At 60.8% G+C, this 24,775-nt stretch overlaps 2 protein-coding genes across 9 annotated transcripts in view; one reads left to right on the top strand and one right to left on the bottom strand.

The window, feature by feature from the left end:
- The window catches only part of SLC25A29 (solute carrier family 25 member 29), a 13,662-nt gene extending 7,013 nt beyond the window's left edge, over positions 1 to 6,649 (bottom strand). The window contains exons 1-2 of one of the 3 annotated variants that reach the window (XM_068540589.1): positions 6,510 to 6,649; positions 812 to 855 (exon numbers count right to left, since the gene is read on the bottom strand). In XM_068540589.1, the coding sequence (XP_068396690.1) occupies positions 812 to 855; positions 6,510 to 6,543 (78 nt within the window). In that variant the 5' untranslated portion in view covers positions 6,544 to 6,649. Of the gene's footprint in view, positions 1 to 811; positions 856 to 6,509 lie in introns of those variants that run through there. The other 2 variants (XM_068540607.1, XM_068540597.1) reach the window with 2 other exon arrangements.
- SLC25A47 (solute carrier family 25 member 47) lies at positions 6,133 to 24,775 on the top strand. Of its 6 annotated transcripts, XM_068540556.1 has the most exons (8): positions 6,994 to 7,062; positions 11,132 to 11,323; positions 19,090 to 19,230; positions 21,343 to 21,386; positions 21,694 to 21,765; positions 22,482 to 22,664; positions 23,310 to 23,628; positions 23,937 to 24,775. In XM_068540556.1, exons 3-8 carry the CDS (start codon positions 19,203 to 19,205, stop codon positions 24,215 to 24,217), a joined length of 927 nt encoding a protein of 308 aa, XP_068396657.1. In that variant the 5' UTR covers positions 6,994 to 7,062; positions 11,132 to 11,323; positions 19,090 to 19,202; the 3' UTR covers positions 24,218 to 24,775. The 6 variants fall into 6 exon arrangements, with proteins under 6 accessions (XP_068396641.1, XP_068396674.1, XP_068396649.1 ...); XM_068540540.1 differs by lacking the exons at positions 6,994 to 7,062; positions 11,132 to 11,323 and adding an exon at positions 6,133 to 6,389; XM_068540573.1 differs by lacking the exons at positions 6,994 to 7,062; positions 11,132 to 11,323 and adding an exon at positions 6,133 to 6,416.

Below are 24,775 nucleotides of genomic sequence, written 5' to 3'. Positions count from 1 at the left end.
TCACAGCGGGACACCAGGTCGGGCCTAGTGCCTGCTGCTGGCAGCTCACCGGGCTCCCAGGGGAAGCCGGCAAGGAAGGGTCCTGACTTGCCTATAGCTGAAGGACCAAGAAACCCCAGAAACGGGGGAAATCTTATTTGGGAATTTCCAACTGGGTATGCGGACTTCCTTGGTTTCCGCTGAGGCGTCGGAGAACCTGGGGCCCGACGGTGTGCCAAGGTGCGGGCTGGCGGAGGGGGAACTGGGCGCCAGCCCCGGGGCCATGCTCTGGAGCCACCAGCACCCTACAGGTGCACACCAGCCCTCGGGAAACGACTGCTCAGTTTCTCAGCCCTGATCACCACCGCTCTGTGAAGATCACGGTCACGGGAAAGGCTGACAAGGTTTGATTTTTCTGTATTTCTGTATTTTCTCTCTGAACTTTTTCAGGAAGCTGTCTGGAGGAGTTCTGCGTAAAGACAGGGTGGGTGTCCCTTGCTCTGGGTGGGAGGAAACCTGCCCTTCGGCCCCCCTCGGTCCCAGCTGGCCAAGCCCCAGGATGGACCTCCAAGTTCAGCCCCAGCTGGGAGACTGTAGGGACAAACCTGGGAGGAAAGGCCAACTCGGCCCGGTGGACAAGCTGCCTCTCACCTGGGCAGCAGGGAGAAGAACCCTGACTCTACCTTCATTCTAGAACCTGTGGGAGGACCTTGGAAGGGCTCCTGAGGTGGTGCCCGGAAAGGGGGGTCCAGCCACCAGGACGCTGCAGGCCTCCCTCCAATGTCTGAGCCTCCACGAGGGCCTCAGAATAAAACCTCAACGAGAGACTCACCTTGACCGTGTCAAAGGGGTGTCCCACCAGCACACCTGCCACACCTGGAGGGAGAAAGGAGGACGTGTGACCCAGGTGCCTCGGAAACCGCAGCGTGGGGCACGGTTCTGGCAAGGACGTGCCTGGCACATCCCAGGAGCCCCTTAATCCTCCGCGTGAGGGTAAGTGAGGGTGACCGCCTCAAGGTCAGGCCAGGACCTGTCCAGCTCAAAGCTGGTGACTCTCCCTCCGCCCTGCTGCTCACCGCAGGTGACAAAAGAAGTTCCCCCTTGGGAGGCTGCACGTGCCATTTCTAAGATGCTCACATCACTGCAAATACCTGGCACGGTTGGGGGCTCCAGGGGCTCTGGACTTGGGGCCGGCCCCTCGCCCAGATGTGAATTTTCCCTCTGCCATTTACACCAGCTGGTCGAGCTCACAAAGAACTCGGTGTCTGGGAATCACTCTCCTCGCCTGTACAGGTGTGAGGACCAACCTCCCCAGGGCCGCCCCTGGCCCCCGAAGTGCTGACCCAGGACCTGAGGCGTTCATGCTTGGTTATGTACCAGTCCAGGACCTGTCCGAATCCAGCCCCCCTCAGAGGACAAAGGCTCCCCCTCCAAATGGCCCACAAGCACCTGAGAGAGTCCTGCGTGCTGTGTGGGTTACAAACATCCCTGTGAATCGGGCAGTCTTGTTACTCTGCTTCATGGAAGAAGTGAGGCTCAGTGAGGTCGGGTAAACTGCTGCACTGACTCCCATGCTTTCCTCCCTAGAATTTCATGTGTGTACATCTTACAGTTCTTCTTTTTTTTTGGCTATATTTAAATGTATAATTAAATATAGCAATTAAACAGGCTAACATTTGTTGAGTAACAAACAGTAACGTTTCTACCTTCTGGTTACCGTTCTTAGTTTTGTCCGTGTACCAACTCTCTTTCTGATATATGTAAAGAAAGGACCATTAGCCCGTTTTACAGATGAAGAAACTGAGGCATAGAAAAGTAATATGTCCACGCCACACAGCTAGGTAAGTGGTGGAGCCGAGGTCTGGACCCAAACCTTCTGGCCCTGGAGCCGCCCTCCTTAATAACTCAGAGCTCCCTGTCAGAGCTGGTTACCATGTTCGTGGATGCCCAGAAATCAACGGGAGTTATTACGCTTCTTCATAAATTGTATTTTTTTAAAAATTTATTTATTACTATTATTATTATTACTTTTTGGCCGCACCGCACAGCATGTGGGATCTTAGTTCCCCGACCAGGGATCGAACCCGTGCTCCCTGCACCGGAAGCATGGAGTCTTAACCACTGGACTGCCAGGGAATTCCCCCATAAATTGTATTTTTAATCCTTGTATAATGTCCTCATCTTGTTTAATGCTTCGGACCTTAAAATCCACTTTGTTTGATGTTAGCTTCGCCGATCCTGCTTTGTTTTTGGTCAGGTGTGTCTGGTATAGTTTTGTCCAGTTCCTAATTTTCAACCTTGTCTTACTGCTTTGTTTTAGTTGTTCCACAAACAATTTACAGCTGGGTTTTGGTTTCTACTCCGGCCTGCAGCAGTCTCAGATTTTGCCAAGACAAGAGATCTGACATGATTCCGTCTTATTTTATGGGCATGATCTAAGTACTTCCTTTCCTTTCCACATTTTTGCTGGTTCAGGCAAACTACCATTTATCCCCTTTCTGCTTGTTAATTTGTAAGTTCAGCTAAGAGTTACTTCTGCTTTTGAACACTCATAACGCTTATGTAGAAACAGGGTAAGAACCGTCCCCGCCATGGGGTGAGAGTAGGAGGCTCTCTCTGCCCTCTACTGCCCCACCCTACCCCCAAGAGGGTTCCCACCCTGCCAGCTTCCACTGATTTTCACCTACAAACCCCACGAGACTCAGGGCTATTCCTTCTCGTCACCTCTCCCGCCATCTCGGGTCTCTACTCCGATCGTTGGAGCCTTTCTTGACTATGGCCCTCAGTTGTAACACACGGGAGACATGCCCTCTGAACTCCTGCTCATCTGCAAAATCTGTTTCTTTAACGCCATTAGGGCAAAACAGTCCTGTGCTCCGGTGAGGATTCCGGGCCCAGGCCATTAAGGGCGGCAATGTCCCAGAATCTTCTGGTTTCCAGTGCTGCAGATGAGAAATCTGTTGTCAGCGTGTCTGTTCTCCTTTGTCAATAATTTATTTCTTCTATGAAGAAGCCAGCTTGTCTGTTCTCCTTTGTCAATCATTTATTTATTCTATGAAGAAGCCACTGAGATTTTTATCTGTAGATTTTGGGAATGTCACCAGGAGACACCAAGGGTGTGTCTTTTTTCTTTAAAGGAACCCAGCCTAGAGCTCCCCCAGCGCAGACCAGCCTTTTCCTGATCAGAGAAAATTTCCACTATCATCTATTCATCATATTCATCATCTCCAGACCTTTTTCTCCCTCTGGGACCCCTAACATTCACAGGTGGGTGAAAAGACACCCCAAGCCTGTCTTTCCCCTCGAGACTTCCACCTCTGTGTTTCTGGTCTTCGAGACACACTTTGTTTTTATCACTTGAGATCTACCTTCTTTTTCATTTCATGTTTTGAATTTTCTGAATTTGAAAATCCTAGTTCTAGAACCTCCTTTCGTGGGCTGTAACTGGATCTCCTCGGGCTCTGGAAACCTAACACCGCCTGAGGTGTGTTGCCTGGCCTTCCTTCTCTCTCCAGCCGTGCCCCCTGCAGCCAGGCCCAGCTGGGGCGGGGGGGGGGGGGGGGGTCCCCTTCCTGTGGGTGGATGCCCCCGCCTCTGGTCCCAGACTTGCCCAGGTGCCAGCAACAGCCTTCATCAGCCTCTGGGGTGGGAGAGGCGCCCCTCACCCCACCAAGGGCTCCGAGAGCAGGCAGCTGCATTCCCATTTTCTCCCTTGATTTGAGTGCCCTCAGGCGAGGGGCTGGCCCCCCTCACCCCAAACATCTCCATCCACAGAAACAAGAGTTGGCTATGGGCCTGCCTCCCTCAGGGCCCCCAGCCCCCCAGATCCTTATCCTTTTAACCTCCCAGTCACCCTGAGAGCCAGGAAGCCTGAGGGCCATCTCCCTGAGAGGGGCCTACATCACAGCAGCCAAAGTGGACCGTGTCTCCCAACTCCAAAGCCGGTGCCCACTGCCTTAACGTTAAGCTGGCCTTTTAGGGGCAACCCCCATCCCATGACCCTCAAGGGCAGGTGGCGGGACCACTATCCTGGAGGCGCCTGGCAGAAGAAGTGGTGGGAAGGGACAACAGGATGACTGACCTGTCCCCCATATGCAGGGTCCCACTGCCTGTGGTTGAATTTCTCTCCTCCCATCCATGCCTGGGGCAAGGGGACCCTCATTCAGAGCCCAAGGTCAGACCAGGAACTGACCCGCGGTGGAGGAGTGCAGGTGGGCATTGGGACCCTTCCACCCCAGGAGACTTCGGGGAAGCTGTCAATCAAGGTCCCACCCGCACCTCCCGGAAGGCGAAGTTGAACACATGGCCCACACCCAGCCAATCAGAGATGATGTACTGTCCTTCCTCCGGGGAATCTGAATCAAGAGGCACCCCAGCTGCGGAAAGGCAGCCTTCGTCTGCCCTGAACCTCCAGGCCTTGAGGAGCTCAAACCCCAAGGAGCCAGGCAACCTCTGGGGGCCAGGCCCCAAGGTAGGGGCGCCGCCCGCGCAAAGTTCCTGGGCGGCCCCCTCTGCTCTGGCCAGGCCGTGCCAGGGGCCCGGAAGGCAGGCCTGGGACACAGTCAGGTCACTGTCCTGTGGGCCGGCCCCTAGCGCCCGTGAGGCTGGGGGAAGGGAAGAGCACGGCAGCCTCTCTCCACTTCCGAGGGCCTAGGTTTCTCCTGGGTCCTGTATACCAGGAGAGGGTCTCTTCTACCCTCTCCCGTCTCCGCTCACACAGTGCGGGAGTAGGTGGGCACCACCAGCCCCAGGCTTCCACCTGGATCCAGGTAGGGCAGTCGGTTCGGGGGCCGTGGAGTACCTACAGCTCTCCAGGGTGCTGGGCCCTGGCCTTGCCCCAACCCTGGGGCCTGGACAGGCTCTCTCCCAGGTGGGCGTGGTGAGGATGGGCAGAAGGCATTCCAGGCAGGGTCCTGGGTGAGCAAGAGCCCAGAGTGACTTAACAAGTGTGTCTGGGGGGATGGGCCTGGCCTTAGGATGAGTGTTCCCACCCCAATCCCCGTGGATCCCAGAACGCCTGCGTGAATACAGAAGGAATCCTGCCCGTCTGGGGAAAGAACACACACTCCGCCCAGCGGAAAGGGGCTGGAAAGCGGTGTTGGCCCTGGGACTGAGCCACCATTGGGGGTGGGTAGAGAAGGGTCTGGGGCCCAGGAGGAGCCGGCGGCCTGGTGGCAGGACACTAGGGGAGGTCCCTCGAGGGGGATGGGAAGAGCAGAGAGTGGAATGGGGATGGGGGGAATTGAGAGCTGGGTCCACAGAGGCCAACCCCTCCTGTCTCCTCTGGCACCCTGGGCTTGGGAGAAATGCTCCCCAAATTACTGAAGGCTCTGGGGCCTGGAGGCCTGATTGGGTTAACCGTCTGGGACACTTCCTGGGCACACCCCCTTCTCCACCAGCCTCCTCTCGTGCAGCACAGGAAGCTAGCACCGCACTGGTTTACATACTAGACGCTCCTCTTCCTCCAGGGTGCCCACGGCTGGCAGGTAGCTGAGAGCTCTATTAAAGCCAACAGGGGCAGGTGCTGGAGAAGAGAAGCACCTGATGTCAGAGACTGGACGGGGCCTGGGGACACCCAGCCAGCCCTCTCCCCGTGAGGCAGAGCCCTGCCACTTCTGTCCACTCCGCTGAGTTCCTGACGGCTAAACCTGGCTCCCAGTGAATACCTGTTGAATACATTAACTCTACAAGTAAAAGCAGAGAAACTAAAGGCCAAAGAGGCAAGTGCAGAGCCCGACGCCCAACGGTCAGGCCACAGCAGAGCCCGTACGGCACACTGACTCAGGTCCTCCCGGGGACACAGGACCCCAGCGCCGCGCCCCGGCTTCGCTGACGGTGCCCGATGCCGGTGACACGCACGCGTGAGACCAAGGCCTCGCTCGCGCGGCGTGTCAGGCCCACTCTGCCAGCCGGGTGGAGTCTCCCCCCCAAGAGAACCACGGAGGAAGGGGGCGGGGCGCCAAAGCGTGACTCGGTGCCTGGGTTCGTGCCGGCGCCTTTTAGGCCATCTCCCTAGGGCGTCGTCCAGTGGCCCCGGCCCCACCCACACGGCTACGGGAGAGGGGGTGGAGCCAGCTTCAAACTTCTTGGGTCGAGGGAGGGGACCTGCTCCAAGTGGGCGCGGGCGGGGGGAGGGGGAGAGGGACATGGGCTCGGGGCCTCGCCGTCTGCTGGCCTCGGGCGAGGAGGGCGGTGGGGCATCCTTCTGGCAGTCCCCTGGCAGCCACGGTACTGCGCCGGAGCGCCAGACCTCTCGTCCGAACGTGCCCTGAAGGACTTAAAAGACACCTGCCCTCGCGGACAGCGCGCTAGGCGCCCTCCCGGCTTGTCGTCAATTCACGCCCACGAGAATCCCGTGAGACAAGAGCACTGCTAACCCATTTTACAGACGAGGAATCCCCAGCCCCAGGGTAAGCCACTGGGCCGAGAGCTCGCAGGTGCGCTGGCCTCCCAGCCCGGACGCCTCGCCCCGGCGGCCCGGCGTTCCCGGCCCCCGCACGCGCCCGGGCGGGACCCGCCCGCCTCCTTACCCCCAGCGCATCCAGCCAGAAAGTCGAGCGCCATTGCCGGGTCCTCGGTGAGGCCGCCCTTCCTCCTTGTCCTCTTTCTCTGGCCCCTCGCCGGGCTGGTCGCCGTCGAGGGCTCCCCCTGCCCTGCTTGGCCGGGACCCGGCCTGGCCGCCGCCTCCTGGCACGGAGCACCGCGCAGGCTGGGGTCTGGCGGCGGCGGCGGCGGCTCAGCGCGCGACTCCTCGCCGGGCGCACGCCCTTGCTGTCGTCCGCGCACCGCCCGTGGTCCCTCACCTCGGGCGGCGTGTCCGGCCCCTCGGACCTGCCGGCCGGGCTCGGGCGGGGCGCAGAGCTCAGCCAACGGGCGGGGGAGGCGCGGACAACACCCCGGGCCCTGCGCGCCGCCGCCGCGCTTCATTGGCTGGGCGGACCTGGGGCGGGCGGGGCGGGAGGCACGTAACACGCAGGCGGGCGGGGGAGGTGCGGAGGCGCTGCAGACAAAGAATGTGCTTCGTGCGCCCGCCCGCGCCGCCCCGGGCGGGAGAGGAAGCCGGGTGTGAGCTGCTGCGGGAAGGTGGGGCCCGGCCCGGCCGGGGAGTTAACGGCCGGCGCGGCCCGGGAGCTTCCCGGCGTGCGCGATGCGGGTCAGCGGGGCGGGAGGTGGCGTGCGCTCGCTCCGGACTGGGCCTGGGATCCTGGGGTCTGGGTTTAGATCCCGACTCCGCCGCCCAGCCTCAGGGTCCTCGCCTGTATAATGGGGACACGCCGCGGTAACGAACGTGGAAGCGCCAGGACCCTCCAAGGCCTGCAGGCTCGGACACTAATTGTCACACTCCTCGAGCGGCGAAACACCCCCTCGGGGAGTGTTCGCCCCTCCCGTCTGTGCGCCCCCCTGGCGGTGGGCCTGGGGCTTCCGGCCGCCTGGCTCCCCTCGGGAGGGGCGAGGGGCGCGGTCAGGCCCTCGCGGGCCCGCACCTGAGCGCGAGCTGCGGGAGCCGCGGAAGGTTGTGAGGCTGAGGCGGGGGAGGTTCCTGGGCCGGTCCGAGAGCCGCGAGGCGGGAGAGGCCAGATCGCGGCGCGTCCATATCGGCGGCCAGGCGCTGTGTGGCCGGAGGGGACGGTCCTCGAGCCGCGGCTCTGGGAGGCCTGCGGGCCTGGAGAGCCAGGCGGAGGGGAGGGAGGGTGCGAAGGCGAAGTGGGAGGGCGCTGGGCTCCGGTCTACGCGGGTGGCTGGGCGGCGGGGGGTCCGGGGGGGGTTAAGTAGGAGCCGAATCCGACGCCGCTCCCCGCCCCTCCCCCCCAGTCCCCGAGATTGGCAGTGGCAAGGGACCCCCTCCCTACTCCCTGGGGAGGGTCCGGGTCAGAGACTTGCCCCTGCCCTCCTTCCCCAGCGCCTCACGAAGTCCTGATTGGCCGGTTGGGACTGGGCTTGGCTGGACGCTTTCTCCCTCACAATGGGAGTCAGATGACACCTTCAGGCCTTCAGGCCTGCGCCCAACTTCCTTCTTCGTGCTCCTGTGGTCAGGACCACACCTTGCGGTGTGGCAGATCACACAGTTGTTCTTTTATTTGCATTTTATTGTTTCTGAAATCGACACGGGGGTTACCATGGATATGTATCTCAGGGACAGGTTTTAAAGATTATATATACTTGGTACTAGGGGGTATATGTCAGGAGTATGTACAATGAGTAGTGAGCCCTGGTGATACAGAGGCCACTAGGAATCCAACGATTATGTACGGTTTCCTTTTATTCTTCTTAGAATCTAAATAGAACATTCCGTAAGCAGAGACCCAAACCCAGGTCTGCTGACTCCTAGTCCAGTGCTTGTGATGGCTGGTGGGCCCTGAGCTAGGGGTCTGGAGGCCTGGGTTTGAATATCGCCAGCCTCTGACCCAGCTCAGGCCTCAGCAAGGCCCATGAGCCAGAAAAGCATGTGGGCCCCAGGAGCAGCCCAGACTCAAAACAGGGGCAGGAGTTGGCTGGAGGCCTCTGAGGCCATGGCGATTAAACTGGACAACCTACATCCAGGTGACTCACCTCTAGGAACAGGGGATCCCTGGGTGACTGAGGCCTCAGGAGGTAAAGCACAAATGCCTGCAGCATCCATCCCTGTTTTTGGAGGTTTGAGAGGAGAGTCAAGTGCCTTAACAGGGCAGTAAGTCAGAAAATTATTATGGGCCAATTAATAAGGAGACAAAAAGGACCCGCTTTGTTTTGTTTTTAAGAGAACACAAGTGCCTTTAAGTTAATGTCATGCCTGGGGCAGGTGGCATGAGCCCTGACTCCTTGTGGGGGGGGGGGGGGGTCCTTGGGAAGGGGTCCAGCAGCCTGGTGCACAGTAGGCACTCAATATTTGAGCTTCAGAAAGCTCCTTGGAGGGAAGACCTGTTCGGGCCGACCCTACGGGGATCCAGGTGGGAGGGCTGGTAGCTGTAGAGTGGGATCCTGCAGGCCAGGGAGGAGGTGTGAGGTGTGAGGCCTCTAGCTGTGCATCCTGCAGGGAGGGCTTGGAAGTGGGGCTGGACTGGGGGGGAGCCAGTGTTCAGGCTGAGGCTTGTTGGATTTGGGGACAAAGGTCCAGTATGAGGTGAGCAGTAGAGGGGTGGGCTCTGGGGCAGGTTTGCCCGCAGTGGCCTGTTAGAGAGGCCTAGGCTGCGGGTGCTGGGCAGTGACCTCCAACCGGGAGCACCCCAAGGGCAAGTCCAGGGTCTGTCCCGTTCGTCCCAGGGTGTGCTTGAAGCAGCATTTTCAAGGCGGTGAGGAAGGGGTAAAAGCAAGCACTGCGCGGGGCTGGGGTCACTCGGGTGTGCTGCTGGCTTACTAAACCCTAAGACCACATTGCTCCTGAAAGCCATCTCTCCCTGAGAAACATGCATGTCCCTGCTGCCCAGGAATCACTCCCTCGGGTGGTGCTCTGGGCCTGGAGCCGGGACAGGGCAGACCCTCCTCCCTGACCTCCCGGGCCTTCCACGGCAGCTGGGGAGAGACCCAGAAGCGAAGAAGTCATGGCCAAGATTAAATGAGTACGTACTGACAGGCCTGCATTATTACATCAGCCACTGGGGTCCATGTCTGTTCTTCTTCACTTCCTGAGGATAAAATTACAGCACAGAATGTGCTTTTTCAAACTTCTCACGTTCCACGGGGCCCCAGGACCTTTCCCCCTCCCAGGGGAGGCCACCTTGCCGGGCTCAGACCCCAGCCTTTAAGAGGTGGGAGGGGCCCAAGGCCAGAGCAGTAGGAGGACAGCTAGGAGGGGAGAAGTGCCACAGGGGACCAGGGATCAAGCCAGGTCACTGCAAGTGCATGGTAGAGTTTTTATTTTGCACAGCTTTTATAATTTCTTACACAAGACAGGTCGGGTTTGGAAAATTTAGAAACACCAGCAGTTAAAAAAAAAAAAGGGGTCGTAAATGTTCTCACTCTGGAATCTGATGAATTCAGTGACGGGAGGCTATTTGGACCCCGGGTGGGGTGGGGAGCAAGGCTGGAGCTCAAGGTGTCACAGGGTGAGTGGAGTGAGGGTGGGCCGAGGCACCTGCTGTGTAGACCTTCTGGGGTGTTAGGCCGTGCCAGAGGGTGCGCAGGGCGAGGCTGGGGGCCAGGGCAGGCGTGGTTCTAGGATGGAAGCCACCGGAACAGGTTCCAAAGCTCCTGGGCAAAGACTGGTGGGGAGAACAGGGCTGTCAACTGGCCCCCCTCTCACTTGGAATAAAACCCAAGCTCAGTGCCTCAGAGCCCAAGGGGGCCTGGCTGCACCCTCACAACTCCAAGCTCATTCCCACCTCAGGGCCTTTGCACTGACTGCTTCCCCTGGGTGGGAGCTCCTCCTCCCAGCCTGGCACAGGTCATCTCCAGAACCCAGGTCCCTGCTCAACTCTCAGCTCCTCAAAAGGGGCTTGGCTGGGGAGCCCCCCCCACGCCATCCCCATGCCCTGCTTTCGTCCAGTTCCTAGAGTGACACTGTATGTTCCTCTGTGTGTTTATCACCTCCCTTCCTCTGGCATGTTAGCTCCACCAGGGCTGGGACTTTGCCCCTCTTTACTAACACTAAACAGGGCCTGGCACGCAGCAGGGGGTGAGCAGGCAGCCGAGGAGACTGCCCTGGGTGAGTGAGTCTGGGCTCTGGGCTGTCCTGCCCTGTGGCCACGGGTCTCCCACCCCAGACCTCTGGGATCGGAGTCTCCCAGAGAGACAGCTAAAATGCAGATTCTAGGGCCCCACCTGGGCCCTCGGAGCAGGCAGGGGCAAAACCTGCGTTGAAACTGACCTCTTCAGGGGTTGAGACCGTCTCCAAGGACAGGTTCAGGAAGCTCTGGCTCAGTTTTTGCTTTTCTGGCTCAGCTTGGACCCCTCCTGGCTGTGTGGCCCTGTGAGCCATCTTTGCCTCAGGTTCGTCATCTGTGAGATGGGTTCAGGAGGATTCTAGGGGCCAGAGCAAGTGAAGGAGCTCACGCAGAGTGGGCACAGAGCAGGGGCAGACCCAGCCTTGCTGTCGTTCCTCCAGAGCAAAATGCCCGGCTCTCTGCCTTTATCCATTGACAGCTTTGCAGGAAACATGGAAGATCAGAATTAATTTAATTAATCAGCTGAGGTGCTGAAGGGTTTCCTAAGGGCTTCTTTTTTTTTTTTTCCTAAGGTCTTCTTAAACCCTGACCCCACAGCTGGGCTCCAGGCCCCGGCTCAGGAAGGCCCTCTAATGGCTGCTGAAGATGCTGCAGTGAACAGGCGGGGTGGCTTTGTGCTGGGGGCCTGGAGACCCAGCACTTGGTGCCGATGAACGGGCTCTGCCCACGGGGTGTCTTCCTCCCGGTGGACAAACGTCTGCCGTGTGCGTGTTCCTCTGGTCTCTGGTCCCGTCTGCACTGGGAGCGACTCAGCCACCCCAGTGAGGGTGTCTGCTCTGGGCCTCAAAGGGTGGAGGGCCTGGGACCCCTTAGGGACGGTCAGCCAGTGTCCTGGTGGCCCCTCCCAAGTCCACGGCGCCCAGAGTTCTCCTGTTGGGTAGATCGTGCGGAATTCACCTCTCTCAGTTGAATTTAGTCATCCCCAAAGCGGCCACCGTGCTGTGTGTGTGGGTTTCTTGCATCTTCCTTCGGCTGCAAACAGGCACAGTTTTCCCCAGGGCTACCTCTCCAAGTGAGCTGTGGCCTCCGCTGTGCTCCGCACCCACTTGGCCTTGGGGCGAGTGGACCGAGAGGCAGGATCGAGGGAGGCTCTGGCCAGATTATGAGATGACCAGAAACTCAAGCTGGGGAGTGATATAAATAGACACGGCAAGTGCTTCTGGTGTAAAAATAGAGCTAAGGGGATCTGCCTGGGGCGCCCCGACCCGGAAGGCCAAAGGGGTGGACCCCGGCTTGGGCTGGGCTAACTGGCCAGGACAGAGGGGCTGGGCTGGGGGGAGCGTGGCCAAGCGTGGACATGGCGTGTGCTTGCTGCCCACGGGCCTCCTGGGGCCGGGCCTGATCGGTGCCCTCTGGGGGCTCCACTGTCATGGTGGGGGATGGCTGGGTGAGCGGACCATCCCCGGCTGATGGGAGGTGTGAGCAGGCACCCAGCGCAGTGGCCGGAGGAGGGCCGTGTGACCCCACCCAGGCGGAGTCGGTGGGAGGGTGGTGCCCCCGGGCAGGGGTACTGGGTACTGAGCCCAGGGGCGTGTTTGGATGGCAGGGTGGCAGGCAGGCTCCTCGCGAGCGCCGGAAGCCACGGAGAAAGGGGCTGAGAGAAAGGCCTCGGCACCCTGGAACCCAGGAGCCCTGCTGTGGTTGTTGGACCCAGGGTCCAAGCCCCCCTTTTCCAGAACCTGTCTGGGTGGGAGGGGCCTTTGTCAGCTCTGTGTCCCTCCTCCCTCCTGTGGCTTCCTCTGTCCTGCCTGCCCAGCCTGGGGCAGTCACCCAGCCAGACATGAGCCAGCGCCCGACTGGGGCAACCGAGCAGGGAGAACGGTCCCCTCTGCCCGAGCCAGAATCCCCCCTCTGCCACCTGCCCCGCTGCTTTGGGCTCTGCCCTCTGGAGCCCCTGCCACAGGCCCGTCCTTGGGCCCCTTGGGTGCCTGACACTTGGCTCCTGTGCCACTCGGCCAGGGGCCAGGCTCACCTCCCAGGTGAACCCCTCTCGGGGCCTTGCTGTCCAAATGGAGGGTGGCAGGCCGGCTTCTGTCAACCGCCTTTGAGCATCTGTTGTGCCAGCGGGGGTCCAGGTGAGCCTGCCCTCAGGGGCTTCCTGTCAAAGTGTGCCTTTCTCCTTCCCAGCTGGCTCAGATGTCTCCTCCTCCCTGGCACTTTGTCCCAGCCTCCCCTCCTTCACTGGCCACTGCCCCCCCAGGCCCGCCACTTCCCCTGGATGTGCCGTGCCCACAACCAATGAGATGTGTCCGCACGCTCCAGCCAGGGTGGTCCAAGCCCCTCCCAGTCCTGGCCTGCCTTCAGCCTTCCCCCAGCGCTCCCTGCCGGTCTCGTCCAGGTCTCATCCGAGCTGAGGACGCCCATCCAGGCAAGCGCTCCTATTGCTGCCTGTGAGCAATCTGTCTGTTTTTTTTTTTTGGCTGCACCGCGTGGCCTGCGGAACTTCCCCGGCCGGGCATCAAACCCAAGCACCCTGCAGTGGAAGTGTGGAATCTTAACCGCTGGACCACCAGGCAGGTCCCCCTGTTGTTGCCTGTGCGTGGGTCCCCACCCCCTTCAAGAGGGCCACGACTGCATAAAGGCATTGTGGCCGGACCCCGGCTGTGTGGGAAGCTAGGCACCGTGCTTTGAGCGTGCTCAGGCGGTCCTGTGGACAGGTCCATTTGGCCAGGAACTGAGGCCCCCAGCCGACAGCCGTGTGAGCGAGTCAGCCCGGAACGGGGTCCTCCGGCCCCCGGCAGGGGTCAGATGGCACAGCCCTGGCTCACAGCTTGACTGCAGCCTCGTGAGAGACCGTGAGCCAGAGCCACGAAACTAAGGTATTACCAGATCCCTGATCCTCAGAAATGGCGAGATAATAAAGTTTTGGTATCAAGCTTCTGAGGAATTTGGGGATAACTTCTCATGCAGTAATAGATAATGAATACACTCCCCAGCCAGGCCGGGGCTGCCGGGTAGCATCTGAGTCATTTTTGAATCCCAGCACCCAACGTGAGGCCTGCGCAAGAAGGTGTGCGCTGGAATGAATGAATGATCGACAGACGTCAATAGCTTGCTCTCCCCACATCATCAGATATGATAGGCCTCAGGCCCTGCTTGGGACAGAGCCTCATTCCTCAATCCAACCCCCTGGGTCTTAGATCTGGGTGGTGTCAGAGGTCATCTTGTCCAGGCGAGAAGCCTGAGGCCCAGAGGGTATGATCCTCTCAGCCCTTCCAGCCAGTGGACCCCAGGGTTGAAGGTGCCTCCTGGGCAGGTCGTGAAGGGGTCACAGGGGACTGGAAACAGGAGACGCTGCAAGAAGTGACCGGAGGGTTTTGGCTGTGGCCTGGGTGCCGGGGAACTGAAGAGACAAGGCCGGCGTGTGGGTGGAGGCAGGGCAGGACGGGAGGAGCCTGACCGCTGGCCCGGGAGCGAGCCAGCAGCGGAGCCGGGCCTGAGGCTGCTGGCTGGCCCTTCGAGGGTCTCTTCTGCTCCGTCTGACAACCGGTGCCTGGAGCCTTCAAAGTCCTTACCTGCGTCGGGACTTCCCTGGCCGTCCAGTGGTTAAGACTCTGCCCTTCCACTGCAGGGGGTGCGGGTTCGACCCCTGGTCGGGGAGCTAAGATCCTACATGCCGTGTGGCGAGGCCAAAAAAATAAGAAAAGAAGAATTTAAAAAGTCCTTATCTGCATTAACCCTGCCCCAGGTAGCTGTCGTCCCTGTTCGCAGATAGGGAAACTGAGTCACGGGGTCAAGTTCATCGGTGTCACCGGTGGCAGAGCGGGGCTCAAATTCCAGGTCTTCCCCTAATTGTCACTGGTGGTTTCTCCCTGGCCCATGGTGTCCTTATCTGTAACACAGGGGTGGCTCCAGGGGGCCTGGAGCTCTGAGCTGAGCTCAGACATAAAGGCAGCAGCATCTGGCACCTCCGCTGGGAGGAGTGGGAGCTGGGGGCAGCCCTTCCTGTTCACCCCGTTGCCAGGGTGGAGGTGGGGGCACAGGAGACAGCAGGGGACGTCCTGTCATATGCTTTGCAGCCCTGGGAGCCAGCGCCCTAACCCCTCAGAGGGGGGCTAGGGTGTCTGGGAGAACTGAGGTGGGGGACTCTTCCACCCCCTTCCCCCCGAACCAGTCACACGCTAGAGATACCACCCCCCCGCCCCCCCACCAGAGGTGGGTGCAGCCTCGCCTCCTGCCCGTGGCTGTGTGGTCTGCAGCACCCAGCTGGGCGTTGTGCAATCCGGGCAGAGCACGGCAGGGGCCAAGCCAGAGTGTACAGACTTGTCTTCTGTCCCATTTTACAGATGAAGAAACTGAGGCTCGGAGAGTCACAGAGTGAGCCAGGAGAGCACCCGGGCTCTCCTGACCTCGTCCAGTCTCGCCAAGGAGCCCCATTTTCTGGAAATGCCAATCTCTGGAGCCAGCCCAGCGCTCTAGTGCCCATCCTGGACTCATTGCCTGGAAATCCCACTGTCCCCCTCACCCCCGCCCCTCTAAATCCTGCCAAAATGGCAACGTACGTGATAGATAAAAATAGTTCAGGTATCCATGACCCGACAAACTCCCCTCTGGGAACGTGCCCACTAAAACACCAGAGGCTCCGAAGCGTGATTATTGGAGCACTTTCTGTAATAGACCAGAGTATTACACTTGTCTGTCCAAGTACAATCCAAAGGACATCACTAGCTCAAAGGACATCACTAGCAAGTTGAATCATAAGGGTGATATTTAGAGCATCTACTGGCTGAAGGCATGGCTCCAGGAGCCTTTGGCTGCTGACGCTTTAGCCCTCTCAAAGCCATGCGGTGGGAAGCAACAGAACTGCTCTTTTACAAAGACACTGAGGCCCCAGCGGATCACACAGTGAGAAGTGCAGGGTGAAGGCCACGCCCGGGCAGCCTGGCTCAGCCTCCTGTTCACCCAGGCCCCGCGGCCACCCCACGGGCACTGTGTTCATGCTTGAGAGGGAAGTGAGTCCCCAGGTGCCACGGTGGCAAGGCGTCCCAGGTGTATTGATAAGGAAAGGAAGCAAGTCGCAAAACGATAGTAAAAAAGAAGTTGTATTTGCCTGCATCCTGCTGGGAGGCGGGACCCACGCCTGGGTGGCGGGGCTTTCACTTCTGTGCTGGCTGCATCTCTTTGGATTTTTTGTTAATAACTTGTAGTCATTCCTTTCGTTATGAAGTGTAAGAATGCATTTTAGGGTGTGTCAAGCTCCTCCATGGCACCTTGGCCAGCAAACAGCCCCGCCATGCCCAGGGGGGTCTGCGCCTCCCCCTTTCTCGGAGCCCTTTGCGTTGGCGGGGCCACAGTGGTTTGTGCCATGTCTGTCTCCCCCTAGAGGGTGGCTCGGAACTCCTCACTCGGGCTTTGTAGGGCCGCACGTGGTGGGGCTCTGCAGTTGGTGGAGGAGGCCTACAGCCGACCTTGCTGCTAGTAATGGTAACCCTTCCCACTGGGAGGCGTGGCCTCAGCAGCTGCCCATGGGCTCTGTCTCCTGCCAGCCATGCAAGACTCAGAGAGGTCACACCACTGTCCGAGTTCACACAGCTGGGAGAGGTGGAGCCAGGAGCTGAGTCTAGGCTGAGGTCTCCCCCAAACCACGTGGGGTTCTCCTGAGCCAAAACCCCTGCCCACCCTGCCACCAGACGGCCTCTTTGCCATCTCCTGTGTCAGGGGTGAGCACATGACCCTGCCCTGGGTTCATCCATCTGTCCATCCACTATCCATCCATCCAACCATCCCTCATCTATCTACCCATCACCCACCTTTCCATCTCTCTGTCTGTCCTTCCATCTATCAGTCCTTCTCTTCTTCCGTCTATCCATCCATCCATCTATCCATCTATCCACCCATCCGTTCACTGACTCATTTTTTTCACGCATTCACTCATCCAGTCTCCCCAGGGTGCTCACCCTGGGCTGGGCGCTGTGGGCTCAGGGACAAATCCAGTACGACCCTGCCTGCCAGAAGCTCACAGCTGGCTGGGGAAACGTTTAGACCTGCACAAAGCAGCCTAAACAGTGAGGTGGCATGTTTTCTGTTTCTGCTGTGGAGAAGGCTAAAGGTTGGGCATGCTTGTTCAGGAGACAAAGGGCAGGTGAAACTTGGCTGCAGTGACCAAGAAAACACGCCTGTCTCAAATGCCACCTCTTGGGTTGCCCTTTCTAACACTGTCCCCGCCCCCCCCAACACCCCCTGTCCCCTCCCTACTCTGACTCTCACTGGCACTTACCGCCCTCTGGCAGACTCTTTATTTTGGTTATTTATTGTGTTGGTTTTCTGTCTCCTCCCCTGGAGCATAAGATCCAGGAAAGGACCTTTGCCTGTGTTGATTGCAGTGGCCCAGTGCCTAGAACGTGGCATGTAGTAGGCATGCAGTGTTTGTTGCCCGGGTGGGGGGCATGGGCGGGGTGGGCTGTTGTCCGGGGGGAGACCATGCAGCTGGGGGCTGTGCACATGGGTAGCGGGAGTGGATCCGAACGTGAACTTCGGAGGGTTGACCTCAGGACTGGGTGCCTCACAGGATGTGGGGTGCAGGGGGAAAGGTGGCCAGGGCAATTCCTGGGCTCTGGCTCAGGTGCCTGGGGCTGGGTGGCACTTACTACATTAGGCACTGCAGGAAACATGAGACTAGACAGTTCCCTGTCCTTTCCCTGTTAGACAACATGCCTCAAGCTCCCTCATCATCCAAGGTACCGGCCTCTCAAGTGTAACATCTGCAGTTGAACCCACGTCCCAACTGGATTTGCCCTGCTCAGAACGGTCCTGTCGTCACCTCCCTCCTTCTAGAACCTATGCTCCTGCTAATGCAGCCTTAGCGTTTGGCCGGCCACTCCCACAGAGACACACCCGGGGTTTGCCCTGAGTGCTCACAGACGAGAGGCAGGTACTGTCCTCATTTCACGGATGCAGAAGCGGAGGTACAGAGAGGTCAAGGGCTTGCCCAAGGTCTCAGAGCTGGGATTTGAAGGCAGACAGCCTGGCTCCTAGCCAGATGCTAACCTGCACCTCTCTAAAGGCCAGGATGGACATCAGGACTGGCCTTGGAAAGGCCGCCTTTTGCCCTTTGTCCTCTGTCGTGGCAGCGGCCACTGCCAACCTGTGTTGTGTCCCCCCCCCCCCCCGCCCCGCTCCTTGCTCCACAAACAGCTGGGCAGGTGGAGGCGGGGCTCCCCCTCTGTCAAGGCCAGCCTGCAGGTCCTTCTGTCAGAGGACAGGAAATGGGCGGACACATGGCCCCTGCCCCAGGGCCGCCTGGACAGACACTGCCATGTCAACACCTCTCCCCACCGGCTGTGACCCTTGGCAAGTGCACAGCCTCCCTGAGACTCAGTGTCCTCGAAGGGCTGTGTGGGGTCACATGGGGGCGTGTTGAGCGCACCACTGGGTTGATGGCCATGAGCGCAGGGCTCACGGGCATCAGGGCCTGGCCCTCGGCATCAGAGAGGGGCTGGTTGTGCAAGTGTCCAGCAATCCACTCTGCATGGCCCTGGACGAGTCCCTTTTCCGGGCCTCAGTGGCTCCATCTGTAAAATGGGACCATCAGCCCTGCCTCCCTCCCGGGGCTGTGACGAGGACCCCCTGAGCTGGTGAAGGAGGAGCGCTTGGTTAACTAAAGCGGGGTGCAACTGCCGGGGATGGGGGTCACCGTTCTTTACAGTGGTTTCCAGTGCCCAGCAGGCCACTTCTGTGGCCTCTTATTGGAGCGGCTTCCCCTCCAGGAGTGCCCCGGTTTGGTTAGAGGCCAAATCAGCAGCCCCTGCCCCCGTCCTTTGGTTCAGTGAGCCCTGCTCAGAGCGGGGTCCGTGTTGGGCGCTGGGGACTCAGAACAGAGGTAGACCTGGCAGGGGCCCTGGGCGCGGGGAGAGAGGTGTGGAAGCGGCAGGGGGAGTGTGGGCCCAGGGTGGTGTGAAGGGCGTGGAGCAGAGGGTGGGCCGCCCGTGACCTCTGCTGGGGCTGCTCGCTCACAGAAGGGCTCTGGCCGGCCTCCTGGACGCTTAGTCATCGGTGGCCTGTCGCCCCCCAACTCCCTCCCTGCTAACTGGAGCTCCTCGGGGACACGGCCGGGGTCTTATTTGCCTCGGTGCAGCCTCAACTCAGATAGTGTTTGTTGAATGAATCAGCGAGGGAGCTTTGAGGGTTCCCCGGGCAGGAGCAATTCCAGGGGAGTCGAGGAGGCCCCAGGACGCGGATGGAGTCTGAGCTTGGGCTGGGAGGGATGGGGGCATCACAGCCTCCCCAGGAGCTGTCTGGACGTGGCCTGGGGCCAGGCCTGCAGGCGGCGCAGACAGTGATCCCGCTTCCTGAGCTTGACGCCTCCCGTGGCCTCTCACACACTTCCCGACACCTGGGTCCTGAGCACACTGGAACACGGGTCCTTTGGGGTAGGGCGGGAGGGAGTCCAGGTGGGCACTGACCCGCCTGCTGCCCAGCACGGCCTCTGCCTTCGGGGCCGCTGGTCAGCAGGCTCCGCCCCGCACCGCAGGTATTTAAGGTCTGAGAGGAGCCAGCGGGAGCTGTTGAGGCCACCCTGGTGGTGGCACCGGACCTCTCTCAGGCACGCTGACCCCAGGGCCTTCCCCACCAGCCACGCCGTCCATGGAGTTTGCTGCTGGAGCCATCGGAGGTAACAGTGGGGACAGAGGGGTCTCGGGGGCGACCGCTGCTCCTGGGGCCAGCAGGAGGGGCTGGACGGGGTGCTCTGCCCGGGCAGCAGTGGGGTTTGAAGCCCCCCGGAAGTGGCCGGCACCTGGTGTGGGCCACAGGTGCTGGGAAGAGAGAGCAGTTTTCCCGGAGGCTCGGGCCAGGCGACACAGGGCCCAGGAGGAGATTTTGGGGGGCCGGGGGTGGGGGGAGTCTGCACTGGCCTGGGGGGCTCAGCCTGGGAGGCCGAGGGGCTGCTGGGTGGGAGCAGAGGGTGGTCTCTGCCTGGCCAGGGGGAGCCCGGGAGCTGTAAGCATGGAGCGGGATGGCGGAGTCATGGGAGGGGAGGGGGGGCTCCAGGAGAGGGTGGAGAGTGAGGACAGACGGGGCCTGGGGCCTGCCACACTGACTGCAAGGGTGGGCGCGGAAAGGGAGGGTCCCAGCCGAGCCCGGCACCCCCCTCCGCTGGCTGTGTGCACACACACGGCCAATCCCGGCCTTGCTGACCCCCCAGGCTGTTTTCACTTTTGGGGGAAGGGCTATTGTGAAAGCCCGACCCAGAGAGAGCCGGCCCACCGGGGACGGGCCCCTCCCAGCATCGATCACGCACACAGGCTGTTTTGGGTGAGGCACCCTTGGCCTTGCTCCTCTTGTGAAACAGCAGCGGCTGCCCGTCAGTACTGCTGGGAATGGTGTGGGGTTCTCTTCAGGAGGGGAGGGCAGTGCCGAGCCAGGAAGGACCAGGGCTCTGGCCTCATCAGTGGGTTTCCTGAGGTCCCACTGTGGGCCGGGCCTGAGGCCAGCTGCTTCCCTGGACATTAGGCCCCTGAGGAGGAGGCTCAGAGAAGGGGCTTGACTTGCCCAAGATCACACGGCAGGAAGGGCTCCCGAGTCCTGCATCTTTTCTCCAGAGCCCAGGGAAGGCCTGGGTGGCAAGGGCTCCTGCTCTGTGCCTGGCTCAGGGTCACGGGGATCAGACCTGGGCCTTTTCCTTGAGAAACTCTAGTTCTGGAGTCAGAGATGGCAGGCGGTGGGACAGCAGCAAAGCCATATGACAGGGGCTGTGACTATCGTGTTTTCTGGCACAGAGGCAGCCCCAGAGTATAGGGGTCAGGGAGGGCTCCTGAGAGGAGGTGATGCTATGGCAGGGCTTTGATGGATAAGTAGGAGTTCGGTGAGGTCTATGTAAGGGTCAAGGAGGGGTAATTCTATGCAAGTCAGTCAGTCTTTTGCTTCACTCTCTTTGTTCCTTCACTCATTCATTCATTCACTTTATTCTTTCACTCATGCATATTTAGCGAGTCCTGGGATACACAGTAAATAGGGCACAGCCCCCACATGCCTTATTGTCCTCAAATGGCCCCCCCCCCCCCCCCCGCCCACCCGCCAGGGATGAAATCCCAGGGACCTGCCCACTCGCTCTCTGTCTTTCTCACGGCAGTGCTGGGGGCTTGGACGCTGAGACCCTGGTGTCAGGAAAGGAGAAAGAGACAGGCGGGTGGCACCTGGCCCTCTTTGCAGGAGGCAGAGGGCCCTGGTCCAGGAAGCCTTGAGTCCTACTCTGTCCCATGCAAACTTGTGCTTCCAGGCTGTCCCTCACGGAGGCCTGGGGTGACCCGGGCTTTCCCAGCCCCTAGCCTCTGCTTGGGCTGTGTCTCCCCGCCATCACCCCCAGAGCTGTGAGGTGCAGCTGCCTCCTGGCTTGCAGACAAACCCTTCACAGACGGAGGCTTGAGGGCGAGCTCGGCCTGGCTTGGAGACAGGGCCCAGCATATTTTGGACCAAGTCTCCCAAAACATGACGCCAGAGGGGAGGCCAAGGAGTGCCCTTGGCTTTCAGAACGAGGATCCAGTGGGCTAAGACTCGGGAAGGAGAAACCACTAGCAGCCTGGCAGACGTTACTTTACCTCTCTGAGCCTCAGTTTCCTCATCTGTAAAATGGGGGTCACTCTCCCTCACTATGAGACACGGTGTGGAAGAGAAGAGCCAGGTGTGGTCTTTCTCAGCGGGAGCACCATCAGGGTTCACCCTCCGCCTCTCCCCGAGACGGCTCAGGCTCCTGCTCTTCTCACCGGTTCCTCTGGTTTCCTTCCAGGCATCTGCGGTGTTGCTGTGGGCTACCCCCTGGACACGGTGAAGGTGCGGTCATCACCAGGCCCCTGCCACCCGCCCCAAGGCCCCTGCCTGGGCTTCAGCCCCCCATTCACGGCCAGAAGACCTTTCTAGCCTGCTATTCAGAGCCAGTCGCCCCATGGTCCTCGGGACCGTAGTGCCCCTTTCTCCCTCCGTGCCTCAAATTTCTCATCTTAGAAGGGGCTCACTGTCCTGCTCTGCCCACAAGTCAGCAAGGCTGCGACAATCAGGTGTTGGCTCTCCCTCCCCCAGGGCCTGCCGACCTTGCCCCTGGCCTGGAGCCACCCCTTCCTGAAGCCCACTTCTCCCACAGGTCAGGATCCAGACAGAGCCCAAGTACACAGGCATCTGGCACTGCATCCGGGACACGTATCGCCGAGAGCGGGTAGGCCTGGGGAGAGGGTCACGGGCAGCGGGATGTTGGGGCCTCGGACGCCAGGGCTGCCACTCACCAACCAGCCTGGCGATACTGAGCTTCTCTCTGAGCCTGTTCTCTCACCTTCCAAATGGGAAAAGCTGTACCAACCTCCTGGATTCCTCTGAGAACAAGAGCCGGGGTGTCTGGCACACAGGAGGTGCTCAGAATGAGGTCCTGCCTCCAGAAGAGGGTCTAGAGGGGACATCTGGGGACTTGGAAAGGTCTGGGGAGGAACCTGTTTGCATTTCTGTCCCCTCCAGCCTGGGCGGGCACCCCTTGAAAGAACGCTGGGTGGAGTCATCAGGGGTCCCAGGGTCCAGCTGGGAGCCCCGTCCAGAGGAGGGTCTCAGGGACACTTACTAAAGTGAACTTGGGAATCAGTGCCGACCAGGGGTGAGCAAAAGAGAAACAGCAACGACCAAGCTGCTAGTTCAACATCATCGTCATCAAACAGCTGCCCTAGGTCAGGCCTGGCCCCCGGCCCTTCAATCCCTCAGCACAACCTCACGAGTCGGGGGTTACAATCCCCATTTTACAGCCGAGGGAACTGAGGCCCGAGGCAGCCTACGTGACTTGCCTGAGGGAGGGCGGGGCAGGGGCTCAGGACCCCCTCGGGCAGCCACTCCTCCCAGCTGGGCCTCTGGCCTGACTCAAGCCCTCGGGTCCCCTCCACCTGCCGCCAGGTGTGGGGCTTCTACAGGGGCCTCTCGCTGCCCGTGTGCACTGTGTCCCTGGTCTCGTCCGTGTCTTTCGGCACCTATCGCCACTGCCTCGCGCACATCTGCCGGTTCCGGTATGGCAGCGCCGACGCCAAGCCCGCCAAGACCGACATCACGCTCTCGGGATTCGCCTCCGGCCTTGTCCGCGTGAGTGGGGCGGGGTGACGGGGGTCCCGGGACCGCAGGGGTGGGGAGAGGCTGGATGGAGCCTAGGGGACTGTGGCTGAGGACACAGCTGACTCGGTAACTGAGGGCAGGCTAGGGAGCCTCTCTGAGCTTCTGTCTCTTCATCTGTAAGAGGCGTGGTGAGGCCACGCGTGTGAAGCCCCCAGCGTGGGGTCTGACAGGTATGAGCGACCGCGACATGCAGCCAATGTTATTAGTAAAATTATCCTGTGTTATCTATTAACGTTATCAATGCTTACATTAAGTGTTACATTATTCTTACACTAAATACTTACATTAATTAAATAATACATTAATATGTCATTAACAGATTAATGATGTGATTAAGCACTTTCGTGAGCTGGAGTCACATTTACTCGACACCTACCGTGTGTCAGGCCGCTCTGCCAGCAGAGAGTGTGTAGCTAAAGGAAGCCCTGGCTCCGGCTGGGTGGGCGCAGCCGGCTTTGAACCCCGCTCCACCACGGCCCGTGGGCCAGCCCGGAGCTTCTTGGGGCCCAGGCTCCCTGGCGGTCACCACGGGCCACAGTGGCAGAGGGAGGCCAGGGGCAGGGGGTGCGGGCAGCGCTGCCTCCTCACCCCTGTCGGCCCCCACCCCTGTTCCAGGTGTTCCTGACCTCGCCCACCGAGGTGGCCAAGGTCCGCCTGCAGACGCAGACGCAGACGCAGCAGCGGCGCCCCTCGGCCTCGGGGCCCTCGGCTGCTCCCCCCACGTGGCCCGCACCCCCTGTGGGTCGGGCGCCAGGGCCCAAGTACCGCGGGCCGCTGCACTGCCTGGCCTCGGTGGCCCGGGAGGAGGGGCTGCGCGGCCTCTACAAGGGCAGCTCGGCCCTGCTCTTCCGCGACGGTCACTCCTTTGCCACCTACTTCCTCTCGTACGCCATCCTCTGTGAGCAGCTGACTCCCGCTGGCCGCAGCCGGCCAGGTGAGCGGGGGCCGGGGCCTGGGGTGGCGGTGGTGGTGGTGGTGGTGAGGCTCAGCCTGGTGGGAGTTGACGTGGGGGGAGGAGACGGGCTGAGGTCACACTGGCACCCAGTGCCTCCCAGGGGGGAAGCTCGTTGCCCTCAACATGAGAGTCAGGACAGGCTTGCTCTGGGTGGCCCTGGACAGTCATGTCTGTGGCGAGAGCCCAGGGCTCCCTCATGGCCAGGCCCCGCCCTGGGTGCCCACCAGCTCTCCTCGGGGGCCCCAGTGCGCCTTCCAACCAACGTGCCCGTGGGACCCTCCCCGCAGATGTCTTGGGCGTGCTGGTGGCCGGTGGCTGTGCAGGGGTGCTGGCCTGGGCCGTGGCCACCCCCATGGACGTGATCAAGTCGCGCCTGCAGGCGGATGGGCAGGGCCAGCGCCGCTACCGGGGCCTCCTGCACTGCGTGGTGACCAGCGTTCGGGAGGAGGGGCCGAGGGTGCTCTTCAAGGGGCTGTCGCTCAACTGCTGTCGCGCCTTCCCCGTCAACATGGTGGTCTTTGTCACCTACGAGGCCGTGCTGAGGCTCATGCGGGGCCTGCTCTCCTAGCTGGTGCCCATCCCCAGGGGCCAACCCGCCAGCAGCTTCCAGAGGCCGCAGGAGCTGAAGGAGGCGGAGGGGAGTGTCGGGGTCTGGGCCCCAGGGGGCCATCGCCCAGGACAGCTGGGGCCTCCCGCCCAGCGACTGACCACAAGGAGGTCAAGGGGCCCAGGGCTGGCCTGAGGGTCACAGGAGCCAGGGAGAAGCGGGCCTCTGGGATGGGGATGTGGTCGCCTGGAGCCGTCTGTGCACTTGGCCAGTGGCTCAGCCCGGCTCCCCTCCCACCTCTCCCCGCCGCCACCCCCCCCCCCCCCGTCTGCAGAGCGCCCCTGCGTCCCCTCGGCTCCCCATCCTTCTCTCCCCACGCAGCTCTCCCTGCTGTGCACCGTGCTCTTCATTCCTGGTCCTCAGACGCAGCCAACTGGTCTCCCCACCACACGGAACCCAGGGGCAGCCGCCTGGCTCCCGGCGCGCTCGGTCCCCACGCCGGGCTGCTCAGGGAGGAGTCGCCCGGTCCGCTCACCCACCCCCGCCCCGCCTGCGGACCCGAGGCTCAGCCGCCAGCTG

Source organism: Eschrichtius robustus, chromosome 1, assembly GCF_028021215.1.
Source record: "Eschrichtius robustus isolate mEscRob2 chromosome 1, mEscRob2.pri, whole genome shotgun sequence".
Taxonomy (NCBI): domain Eukaryota; kingdom Metazoa; phylum Chordata; class Mammalia; order Artiodactyla; family Eschrichtiidae; genus Eschrichtius; species Eschrichtius robustus.
This window is presented reverse-complemented; position numbering and strand designations above follow the sequence as displayed.